Here is a 12,649-nt window from a genome sequence, read left to right as displayed (position 1 = left end):
AGGGTGTGCTTTGGGAGGAGGAAAGGAGGGATGGAGAAGGCCATTAAAAAAAAATTCAGAGTAACGGCATCCTTCTGGTTGGGCTGTCCACGGGGGTGGAGTGGGTGGTGCACGGAGCCTCCCCCCACGCGTTCTTACACGTCTGGGTGAGGAGGCTAAGGAACATGGTGAGGGGGGAGGGTGGTTATACAGGGGCTGCAGCGGCACCCTGTGATCCTGCTGCCGTTCCTGAAGCTCCACAAGACGCCGGAGCATGTCAGTTTGATCACGCAGCAGCCCCAGAGTTGCATCCCGCCACCGCTGATCTTCCTGCCGCCACCGCTGATTTTCCTGCCGGTCTTCCTGCCGCCACCTCTCATCTCGGTTGTCCCTCCTGTCCTCACGTTCATCCCTCCTGTCCTCACGTTCACTGGCCTCTTTCCTGTAATTTGAAACCACGTCCTTCCACTCATTCAGATGAGCTCTTTCATTGCGTGTAACTTCCATAATATCCGAGAACATCTCATCTCGCCTTCTTTTTCCTCCGCCTTATCTGTGCTAGCCTTTGGGATGGAGGAGGGACGCTTGAAAATTGCAGCTGCATGAGGGAGATAAATATTTAGAAAGATACATTTTAGAGAACAATGGTTATACTCTTTCACAGTGAAAAGCACTATTCACCTTACATAGCACATGTGATTTCCTACAAGGTCGCATTTACATCTTAATAGTGACTGCTTGCATCTCTGGGGTTACAGATCTCAGACACAGGTCCAGGCATCAGGATTCAGCTTGCATGCGGCCATGGTAAGCCACTGTCTCAGTGATTTACCCTCCCAACGCATGGCTAATACCACGCTAGCTCCTGCTAATCAACAACCTTCCCCTCCCCACCCACTGCTTGTCCGGTAGCTTGGGGAAGATCGCCCGGTGACCAAACAGAAAAGATCATCGGCATTTCACTCCTCCTCCCCGCCGCTACGTGCAGGAAAGTGTTTTTTAAGATGCTGCATTCCACGAACCCAGTAGAAAAATGGCCACCCCCCTTACTTAAATTCCTGATTTTTAACCAGGTTATCCTGAACGATATCACTTTGCTGAGGATAACAGAACAAGATAAAGAGCGGATACTTCTTGAATGCCAGCAGTCACCGGGACCGTACGCTGCTATGCTTTGCCACGCAATGATACCTGATTACTTGCTACATGCATGGCATGGTAAAGTGTCCTACCATGGTGGGCGGAACAAGGATGCCTTGCCCAGAAACCTTCTGCAAAGGCTTCTGGAGTACCTACAGGAGCGCTTCATCGAGATGTCCCTGGAGGATTTCCTCTCAATCCCCGGACATGTTAACAAACTTTTCTAAGTAACTATACTGTCTGCGAATGCATCCCAAGTCCTCTGGGCAAATCAATCATTAAAAAAGGCTTGCTTAAAAAACACTGTTTGCTATTTGCAAAGGTACACTCACCAGAGCTCCCTTCCAGGGCGTCATTCTCTGGAATAGTTGCTTGTGAGGGCTGGGAGCAGGGTAATTCCGTCAGGGTGATAAAAAGCTCCTGGCTGCTGGGGGTCACGGAGTGCTGTGTGCTCTCTGCGAGGTCTTCCTCTTCTTCTTCCTCTTCATCTTCCCCGTCTGCATAATCCTCAGACATGGCAGAGATTACAACCCCCACCTCGGAATCCACAGTCAGGGCTGGGGTACTTGTGGCGCAGCCCCCTAAAATTCCATGCAGCTCATCATAGAAGCGGCATGTTTTTCGACCTGCCCCGGACCTTCCGTTTGCTTCTTTGGTTTTCTGGTAGGCTTGTCTGAGCTCCTTAACTTTCACTCTGCACTGCACGGAGTCCCTGCTGTGGCCTTTAGCCGTCATAGCCTTAGAAATTCTTTCAAATACTTTTTCATTTCGTCTTTTGGAACGCAGTTCTGTTAGCACTGAATCCTCTCCCCATATAGCGATCATAAGAACATAAGAACATAAGAAAGGCCGTACCGGGTAAGACCAAAGGTCCATCTAGCCCAGTATCTGTCTACCGACAGTGGCCAATGCCAGGTGCCCCTGAGGGAGTGAACCTAACAGGCAATGATCAAGTGATCTCTCTCCTGCCATCCATCTCCATCCTCTGACGAACAGAGGCTAGGGACACCATTCTTACCCATCCTGGCTAATAGCCATTTATGGACTTAGCCACCATGAATTTATCCAGTCCCCTTTTAAACATTGTTATAGTCCTAGCCTTCACAACCTCCTCAGGTAAGGAGTTCCACAAGTTGACTGTGTGCTGCGTGAAGAAGAACTTCCTTTTATTTGTTTTAAACCTGCTGCCTATTAATTTCATTTGGTGACCCCTAGTTCTTGTATTATGGGAATAAGTAAATAACTTTTCCTTATCCACTTTCTCAACATCACTCATGATTTTATATACCTCTATCATGTCCCCCCTTAGTCTCCTCTTTTCCAAACTGAAGAGTCCTAGCCTCTTTAATCTTTCCTCATATGGGACCCTCTCTAAACCCCTAATCATTTTAGTTGCTCTTTTCTGAACCTTTTCTAGTGCTAGAATATCTTTTTTGAGGTGAGGAGACCACATCTGTACACAGTATTCGAGATGTGGGCGTACCATGGATTTATATAAGGGCAATAATATATTCTCAGTCTTATTCTCTATCCCCTTTCAGAACTCTTGGGTGAATGCCATCTGGTCCTGGTGACTTGAGTTTATCAATTAATTCCAAAACCTCCTCTAGTGACACTTCAATCTGTGACAGTTCCTCAGATTTGTCACCTACAAAAGCCAGCTCAGGTTTGGGAATCTCCCTAACATCCTCAGCCGTGAAGACTGAAGCAAAGAATCCATTTAGTTTCTCCGCAATGACTTTATCATCTTTAAGCGCTCCTTTTGTATTTTCATCGTCAAGGGGCCCCACTGGTTGTTTAGCAGGCTTCCTGCTTCTGATGTACTTAAAAAACATTTTGTTATTACCTTTGGAGTTTTTGGCTAGCCATTCTTCAAACTCCTCTTTGGCTTTTCTTATTACACTCTTGCACTTAAGTTGGAAGTGTTTGTGCTCCTTTCTATTTGCCTCACTGGGATTTGACTTCCACTTTTTAAAGGAAGTCTTTTTATCTCTCACTGCTTCTTTTACATGGTTGTTAAGCCACGGTGGCTCTTTTTTAGTTCTTTTACTGTTTTTCTTAATTTGGATGGATCAGATCCATTACCTCCCGAGCGGTCCATGCTGGGGCTCTTTTTCGATTCTCAGGAGACAGCATTGTTAACTGTGCTGATGAGCTGTGCGTGGTCACCTGTGATGATGAGCTCTCCACGCTGTCGAAGCAGGAAATGAATTTCAAAAGTTCGCGGGCCTTTTCCTGTCTACCTGGCCAGTGCAGCCGAGTTGAGAATGCTGTCCAGAGCGGTCAGTGGTGCACTGTGGGATAGCTCCCGGAGGCCAATACCGTCGATTGCGGCCACACTAACCCTATTCCGATATGTTAATACCGATATTAGCGCTACTCCTCTCGTCGGGCAGGAGTACAGAAACCGATTTAAAGAGCCATTAAAATCGATATAAGGTGCCTCCTAGTGTGGACGGTTGTGGCGTTAAATCGGTTTTACGCTCCTAAAACCGATTTAAACGCCTAGTGTAGACCAGGCCTTTGAGGCAAATACTATCTTGTGTGGCCTGCAGGGACAGCTCCAGAATCAATCATCGTTAGAGTGTATGGTCCAACTAACCAGATGGAAGGCTCCTACGGAGAGGGTGACCTATGCTGGAAATGGCCAATTTTGCATAGTAACCAACCAGGAAAGTTTCCTACATGGTTCCTTGTAGTGTCAGGTCCAAACGTCTGTTTTACTCCTAAGCAGTTTAACTCAATGGGAAATCAAGTGATTTCCCCTATTCCTGCCTTTGAAAACACAACTATTGTTCCATCTGATCCCTCCTATCAGGATCTGACTATCCCATCTACTCCAGCCTTTTGGGTACGTATCCCCCTCTGGGATTATACGTAAAACAATTCGTGTCCCACCTTATCCGGATAACAAATAAGGTGGCTAAGGCTAAAAAAGCAATTGTCCAGTTATTATATTGGGAAGGCCAAGAAGTAGATTCTCCCTGTGAGGAAATTGGATTGAAAGGGTGGATGATTATCCAAAGAATTTCAGCCAGGAGTGTTTTCTCACTCTGACTACATTAGTCGTGCAAGTTTAGACCTTATATTTCTAACTTCAGGTATAAGAATGATACCTGCATATGAATAGGAAAATCAAATTCAGCACATTATAACTTTTCCAATGGTATGGTACAAGAGACTTTTTCAATAAGGACATTCCAGCCATGTCATTTTCAGATTCATCAGCCTATTTTCATAGAGCATATGGATTGCAACGTCACAGTAATGAACTATAATTTTTAAATATAGACAGATAAAGAGAGCAGCCAATTCCTCTCGGACTCAGCACAGAGCACAAGAGATCTCATCTCCCTTTGGGAAGGGCCCATAATTGCTGTTTACTCCTAAAGCTGGATAAATAACACACAAGTGCAGACATGGAACAAGAGACATTACCTAGAGTGTCTCCAGTCTCCACCTGTTTGCATCCAGATGCTGTTTCTCCCCTAGAGGCTGAGCAAACCCCACTGGGATTGCACAGAGCTGTATTATAATGGTGCACATCCCAGTATCGGCTCTCAGCGAGATGCTGGGGTGAGAGAGGTGTGGGACACGGCTACCTGAGGGGGATTCCCAGGGAAGACACTTCCAACTCAGGATTCACAGGTACCATCTCTGGCTGCAGAGCTCACCTGCTCGACAAACCCAGTGCAACACGGGTATGATGGGATCGAGAGTGAGACTGTGCTCCTTTCTGCTCTGCGCAGCCATTGCATTTTCTTTTATCAGTGTGATCTGTTCAGACTTTCCGTGCAACTGAATGTTCCCTTGTTCGTGAGTGGTGAGTGTTAGGGGGCTTATTCCTTCACCCTCCCACTTCCCACTCCCTGTTAGCAGCCCCACTTTGCGAACAGGGGCTGCTAACAGGGAGTTTTGCAAGGGAGTTCTCCAGGTGAAGGAGGAGCAAATACAGCATCTGTGGGGTAAGTGACTGTCTGTAGTGTGTGTTTGTTTGTGTTTGGGGGTTACTTGCTGTGTGCTGAGCTTGTGTTTGTCAGTCTGTTTGTTTGTTTGGTTGTTTGAGGGACCGTGTGCTCTGGCTGGCAGTTGGAGGCCGTGAGCTTCAAAGGAAGGTTTGAAAGCTCGAAGCCTCTGGTAATTGGCTGAGCCTTAATCAGTGGGTGGGGCATTCACTCAGGCCAGGGCTTTATAAAGCCGCGCACAAGCGACCAGGGAGCTTTGCGACCAGAGGCTGCTAACAGGGAGTTTCTCAAGGGAGTTTGGGAAGGGAGCGGGAGTCCCTTGTCTGTCCTAACCCTTCCCCTGTAGTCCCCTTAAAACCTATAAACCAAACCACATTTCAAAACCCCTTTCTGTAAACCACCCTTCCACTAACTAGAAGACAATGCAGGCAGAAGCCCAGCAGCAGAGTGGGGGCTATCCAGTTTATTGCGCTGAGTGCAGCATGTATGATTACCTGCCCTGTGGGCGGGTGGCATATGTGTGCAGTCGGTGCAAGGAGCTCCTGGCCCTCAGAGATCATGTATGGACTTTGGAGGCCAGGGTGGCGGAACTGGAGGAGCTAAGAGAGGCAGAGAGGCATGTCGATGAGGTTTTCCGGGACACTGTAGAATTGCCCCACCTCCGCTCAGACAGCCCCTGCGCTGTTGAGGAGGAAGAACGGCCCAGGGAAGCAGAGCAGTCAATGGGAGCAGAGGGAAACCTTCCCGTAGTTGGGACCCTCCTTCCAGATGGTGCTGGGGTTGCCTCTCGCACTGAGGTTACCTCTCCGGGGGAGGGAACTCCAGTTGCTAGCAAAAGGCAGGTGTTAGTAATGGGAGATTTGATTATTAGAAACGTAGATAGCTGGGTTTGTGATGACCGGGAGAACCGTATGGTGACTTGCCTGCCTGGTGCAAAGGTTGCGGATCTCTCAAGGCATCTAGACAGACTTATGTGTAGTGCTGGGGAGGAGCCGGTGGTCGTGGTACATGTAGGTACCAATGACATAGGGAAAGGTAGGAGAGATGTCCTGAAAACCAAATTTAGGCTGCTAGGGAAGAGACTGAAATCCAGGACCTCTATGGTGGCATTCTCAGAAATGCTCCCAGTTCCACGCGCAGGGCCAGGTAGGCAGGCAGAGCTTCAGAATCTCAATGCGTGGATGAGACGATGGTGTAGGGAGGAGGGGTTCACGTTCATTAGGAACTGCTGAAACTTCTGGGATGCGGGGAGCCTATACAGGAGAGATGGGCTCCATCTAAACCAAAGTGGAACCAGACTGCTGGCACTAAACATTAAAAAGGCTGTAGAGCAGTTTTAAAACTAGGAGATGGGGGGAAGCCGACTGCTGAAGAGGAGCATGTGGATTGGACACAGACTTCTCTTAGCGGACAGTCTGATGATAGAGAATCTCCAGGTTATAGTCAGGAGCAGAGGACGGAAGAGGATAATTTAAGGGCCGGATCAGATGATAAACAGTCACATAAAAAAGAATCTGGCACATCAGAAAAGGGCAGACAAATAAACAGGGACAAGTTTTTAAAGTGCTTGTACACAAATGCTAGAAGTCTAAATAATAAGATGGGTGAACTAGAGTGCCTTGTGATAAAGGAGGATATTGATATAATAGGCATCACAGAAACTTGGTGGACTGAGAGCAATCAATGGGACACAATCATTCCGGAGTACAAAATATATCAGAAGGACAGAACAGGTCATGCAGGCGGGGGAGAGGCACTATATGTGAAAGAAAATGTAAATTCAAATGAAGTAAAAATCTTAAGCAAATCCACATGTTCCACAGAATCTCTATGGATAGAAATTTCATGCTCTAATAAAAATATAACATTAGGGATCTATTATCGACCACTTGACCAGGACAGTAATAGTGATGATGAAATGCTAAGGGAAATTAGAGAAGCTATCAAAATTAAGAACCCAATAATAGTGGGGGATTTCAATTATCCCCATATTGACTGGGAACATTTCACTTCAGGACGAAATGCAGAGATAAAATTTCTCAGTACTGTAAATGACTGCTTCATGGAGCAGCTGGTACAGGAACCCACAAGGGGAGAGGCAACTCTAGATGTAATCCTGAGTGGAGCGCAGGAGCTGGTCCAAGAGGTAACTATAGCAGGACCGCTTGGAAATAGTGACCATAATACAATAACATTCAACATCCCTGTGGTGGGAAGAACACCTCAACAGCCCAACGCTGTGGCATTTAATTTCAAAAGGGGGAACTATACAAAAATGAGGGGGTTAGTTAAACAAAAGTTAAAAGGTACAGTGACTAAAGTGAAATCCCTGCAAGCTGCGTGGGCCCTTTTTAAAGACACCATAAAAGAGGCCCAACTTCAATGTATACCCCAAATTAAGAAACACAGTAAAAGAACTAAAAAAGAGCCACCATGGCTTAACAGCCATGTAAAAGAAGCAGTGAGAGATAAAAAGACTTCCTTTAAAAAGTGGAGGTCAAATCCTAGTGAGGCAAATAGAAAGGAGCACAAACACTGCCAACTTAAGTGCAAGAGTGTAATAAGAAAAGCCAAAGAGGAGATGGAAGAACGGCTAGCCAAAAACTCCAAAGGTAATAACAAAATGTTTTTTAAGTACATCAGAAGCAGGAAGTCTGATAAACAACCAGTGGGGCCCCTTGACGATCGAAATAAAAAAGGAGCACTTAAAGTTGATAAAGTCATTGCAGAGAAACTAAATGGATTCTTTGCTTCAGTCTTCACGGCTGAGTATGTTCGGGAGATTCCCAAACCTGAGCTGGCTTTTGTAGGTTACAAATCTGAGGAACTGTCACAGATTGAAGTGTCACTAGAGGAGGTTTTGGGATTAATTGATAAACTCAACATAAACAAGTCACCGGGACCAGATGGCATTCCCCCAAGAGTTCTGAAAGAACTCAAATGTGAAGTTGCAGAACTATTAACTAAGGTTTAGAACCTGTCCTTTAAATCGGCTTCGGTACCCAATGACTGGAAGTTAGCTAATGTAACGCCAATATTTAAACAGGGCTCTAGAGGTGATCCCGGCAATTACAGACCGGTAAGTCTAACATCGGTACCGGGCAAATTAGTTAAACTATACTAAAGAATAAAATTGTCAGACATATAGAAAAACATAAACTGTTGAGCAATAGTCAACATGGTTTCTGTAAAGGGAAATCATGTCTTACTAATCTATTAGAGTTCTTTGAAGGGGTCAACAAACATGTGGACAAGGGGGATCCAGTGGACATAGTGTACTTAGATTTCCAGAAAGCCTTTGACAAGGTCCCTCACCAAAGGCTGTTACGTAAATTAAGCTGTCATGGGATAAAAGGGAAGGTCCTTTCATGGATTGAGAACTGGTTAAAGGACAGGGAACAAAGGGTAGGAATTAATGGTAAATTCTCAGAATGGAGAGGGGTAACAAGTGGTGTTCCCCAAGGGTCAGTCCCAGGACCAATCCTATTCAATTTATTCATAAATGATCTGGAGAAAGGGGTAAACAGTGAGGTGGCAAAGTTTGCAGATGATACTAAACTGCTCAAAATAGTTAAGACCAAAGCAGATTGTGAAGAACTTCAAAAAGATCTCACAAAACCAACTATACATACAATATGATGGGGGCTAATTTAGCTACAACGAGTCAGGAAAAAGATCTTGGAGTCATTGTGGATAGTTCTCTGAAGATGTCCACACAGTGTGCAGAGGCGGTCAAAAAAGCAAACAGGATGTTAGGTATCATTAAAAAGGGGGTAGAGAATAAGACTGAGAATATATTATTGCCCTTATATAAATCCATGGTACACCCACATCTCCAATACTGTGTACAGATGTGGTCTCCTCACCTCAAAAAAGATATTCTAGCACTAGAAAAGGTTCAGAAAAGAGCAACTAAAATGATTAGGGGGTTAGAGAGGGTCCCATATGAGGAAAGATTAAAGAGGCTAGGACTCTTCAGCTTGGAAAAGAGAAGACTAAGGGAGGACATGATAGAGGTATATAAAATCATGAGTGTTGTTGAGAAAGTGGATAAGGAAAAGTTATTTACTTATTCCCATAATAGAAGAACTAGGGGTCACCAAATGAAATTAATAGGCAGCATGTTTAAAACAAATAAAAGGAAGTTCTTCTTCACGCAGCGCACAGTCAACTTGTGGAACTCCTTACCTGAGGAGGTTGTGAAGGCTAGGACAATAACAATGTTTGAAAGGGGACTGGATAAATTCATGGTGGCTAAGTCCATAAATGGCTATTAGCCAGGATGGGTAAGAATGGTGTCCCTAGCCTCTGTTCATCAGAGGATGGAGATGGATGGCAGGAGAGAGATCACTTGATCATTGCCTGTAAGGTTCACTCCCTCTGGGGCACCTGGCATTGGCCACTGTCAGTAGACAGATACTGGGCTAGATGGACCTTTGGTCTGACCCGGTACGGCCTTTCTTATGTTCTTATGTTCCCTGGTCCTTCTCGCATGAACAGAGAGCAACAATACCCGAAGTCCGAAGGTGCAAACAATTTGATGTTTATTGGGGTGAACTTCCAGCAAGCATGATTCCAGTTTCCTTCCTCAGTGTCCCCTTCCCAGCTCGGACATCACAGAGCCTTGCCTGTGTCCCTGTTCCCTTTCCCTGTTCCCATTTCCCCTCTTAGCAAACCATGATTCCAATTCCCCCACACCCCCTTACTTCCTGACTGACTGCAGACTATATAGTAAAAATTGAGTTCTGCTTAGCTAGACCTTAACCAACCATTTTACTGAAATTTAACTAACCAATCCTAACATATTGTAATATGATTATCTAACCAATTATATCCCACCATCTTAATTGGTTTACAGCCAACAAAATTAATTATACATCAGACACAAACAATCACTGAACCAGACAGAGACCTTGCAAATAAACAGTAGAAAAGTGGGAACTCTAATGCCAAAACAATACAGAAGTGAGGATTTCACAACTACATCTATACAGACATAAGGGTTTCTCAGCTGTGTCTATTGATAAGTGAGTTCTTACCAGACAGAAAATATCAAACTAAATTTCCTTTTACATAACATAATAAGAACATAAGAACAGTTCTTTACTTTCTTTACTGTGGAATTGTGGCTTGTTAGCTATGTAATAAGGTCTTCTTAAAGAACTTTCATTCCCATTTTTCTGAATATGTTTTTTCCTCCCAATCAGTTTTCTGGATAATTTGTCATCTTTCAGGAATTAGCCCTTTTGAAGCACTAAATGTCCATAGATATTACTGGCTGGGAACTGTTCTCTGTTTGTCCATTGGAATGTGATCAGTTCCATTCTGTTATTTTGTTCTCCTCTATCATATGCCCCCTTCTTTGTGGCTTCTCTAAATTAAACAGTCCCAGACTTTTCTGTCCATCGGCATATGGCAGCCTCCCCCATTCTCACAGCCTGTTTTAGAAATCTACGTTCCATCTGCTGTATCCTTTATAGAGACTGGGTGATCAAAAGTGAGTGCGTTTCCAGAGCATGTTGTTCTCCACCCCATTCCTTAGGCATCTGAACATTTTCTTTGTTTTGGCCACTACTGTGAATGAGCAGGTGTGTCCATGGAACAGCTATTGATGACTCCCAGGTCTTTTCCTGCAGCTGGTTCTATTTGGAATGTTTCCTCTTGGTACATGGATTGGCAATGCATTTTTTCCTACAGTTTCAGATGTTGGGCCACCGGGTGCCTGGGGAATAGCATGGACTTTCATTGCATTAAGGAACAATGAGGGATAACCAGTAACCACACTTGGGTTTCCTACTGGTGCCTATTAAGGTTTCCCAGACCACGACATGTAGAAATTATTGATGCATGGAGGACCAACAAATATGGTATTCTGTGGCACCTTATAGACTAACAGACGTTTTGCAGCATGAGCTTTCGTGGGTGAATACCCCCTTCTTCGGATGCAAGTCCCACTTGCATCCGAAGAAGTGGGTATTCACCCACGAAAGCTCATGCTGCAAAACGTCTGTTAGTCTATACGGTGCCACAGGATTCTTTGTTGCTTTTACAGATCCAGACTAACACGGCTACCCCTCTGATACTTGAAATATGGTATTGGCATTAGTAGGGACAGTTGTTCATAATTCATTTATCTGAAAATGAAAATGTGGGTGAAAAGCAACCAATCTGCTTCACCCATGAGAAAAGTAACCACTAGTGCATGTAGTGGCTCATATTAATATTGTCTCTCCATCCAGGCTTTTCTACTGCAGCCATCACGCTGGGCTCTGGGAACACCTCAGAGTTGAACAACTCCCCTACTCCATGTCAGATTCCAACAAAACCAACTTCACCAACCCCTCCACCTTCATCCTGCTGGGCATTCCTGGCCTGGAGGCATCCCATGTCTGGATCTCCATCCCCTTCTGTACGATGTACACCATAGCTGTCTTGGGGAACTTCATCATCCTGTTTATCGTGAAGATGGAACCAAGCCTCCATGAGCCCATGTACTATTTCCTCTGCATGCTGGCCATCACCGACCTGGTCCTGTCCACGTCCACCGTGCCCAAAATGCTGAGTAACTTCTGGTTCAATTCCAGGGAGATCGATTTCAGTGCCTGCCTCACCCAGATGTACTTCATTCACTGCTTCTTCGTGATGGAGTCTGGGATCTTCGTGGCCATGGCTTTTGATCGCTGTGTGGCCATCTGCGATCCCCTGAGATATTCCACCACCCTGACATATGCCATGGTGGCCAAGATTGGCCAGGCCGTGGTGCTGCGTGGCATCATGGTCGTATTGCCCTATCCCTTCTTGGTTAGGAAACGGCCATATTGCAGCACCAACATCATCCCCCACTCATACTGCGAGTACATAGCCGTGGTGAAGCTGGCCTGTGGCGACATCAGCGTCAGTAGTTACTACGGCCTCTTTGTGGTACTCTGTGTGAGGGGTCTGGATATGATTTTTATTTCTGTGTCCTATATCCAGATCCTCAGGACCATCTTCAGCCTCCCCACAAAGGACGCCCGGCTCAAGACTTTGGGGACCTGCAGCTCCCACCTCTGTGCCATCTTAAGCTTTTACATCCCAGCTCTCTTCTCCTCACTCACACACCGGTATGGCCACAATGTGCCCCTGCATTTCCACGTTCTCATTGCTAACGTGTACCTCCTCGTGCACCCCATGCTAAACCCCATCATCTATGGGGTGAGGACCAAACAGATCCGGGACAGGCTGCTCCGGCTCTTCACTCATAAAGGGATGTAAAGTTTACTTCTGGTGCTCTGGCTCTCAGACCGAGCTCCGTGCAGAGCTGGCTGGTGACATGGTGCTGGGCCCCCTTCCTGAATCACTGACCGGGCAGCCAGAGAGACATTAGTCCAGAGGTGGGCAAACTTTTTGGCCCAAGGGCCACATCGGAATTGCAAAACTGTATGGAGGGCCGGGTAAGGAAGGCTGTGCCTCCCCAAACAGCCTGGCCTCCTGCGCACTATCTGCCCCCTCCCACTTCCTACCCTCTGACTGCCCTCCTCAGAACCCTCCATCCATTCACACACACACCCCGCTCCTTGTCCCCT

General features: G+C 45.9%; 1 protein-coding gene across 1 annotated transcript; it reads left to right on the top strand.

The window, feature by feature from the left end:
- Window positions 1–11,390: 11,390 nt before the first annotated feature.
- On the top strand, window positions 11,391–12,338 carry LOC120395955 (olfactory receptor 52M1-like). The gene has a single exon (XM_039520792.1). It carries the CDS (start codon window positions 11,391–11,393, stop codon window positions 12,336–12,338), a length of 948 nt encoding a protein of 315 aa, XP_039376726.1.
- Window positions 12,339–12,649: the final 311 nt, after the last annotated feature.

The sequence above is a fragment of the Mauremys reevesii genome, linkage group 1 (genome assembly GCF_016161935.1).
Source record: "Mauremys reevesii isolate NIE-2019 linkage group 1, ASM1616193v1, whole genome shotgun sequence".
In the NCBI taxonomy this organism is placed as follows: Eukaryota; Metazoa; Chordata; order Testudines; family Geoemydidae; genus Mauremys; species Mauremys reevesii.
This window is presented reverse-complemented; position numbering and strand designations above follow the sequence as displayed.

Bases quoted from the DNA above. Each gene is read 5' to 3' on its own strand.
- LOC120395955 (XM_039520792.1), top strand. From the start codon at position 11,391: ATGTCAGATTCCAACAAAACCAACTTCACCAACCCCTCCACCTTCATC.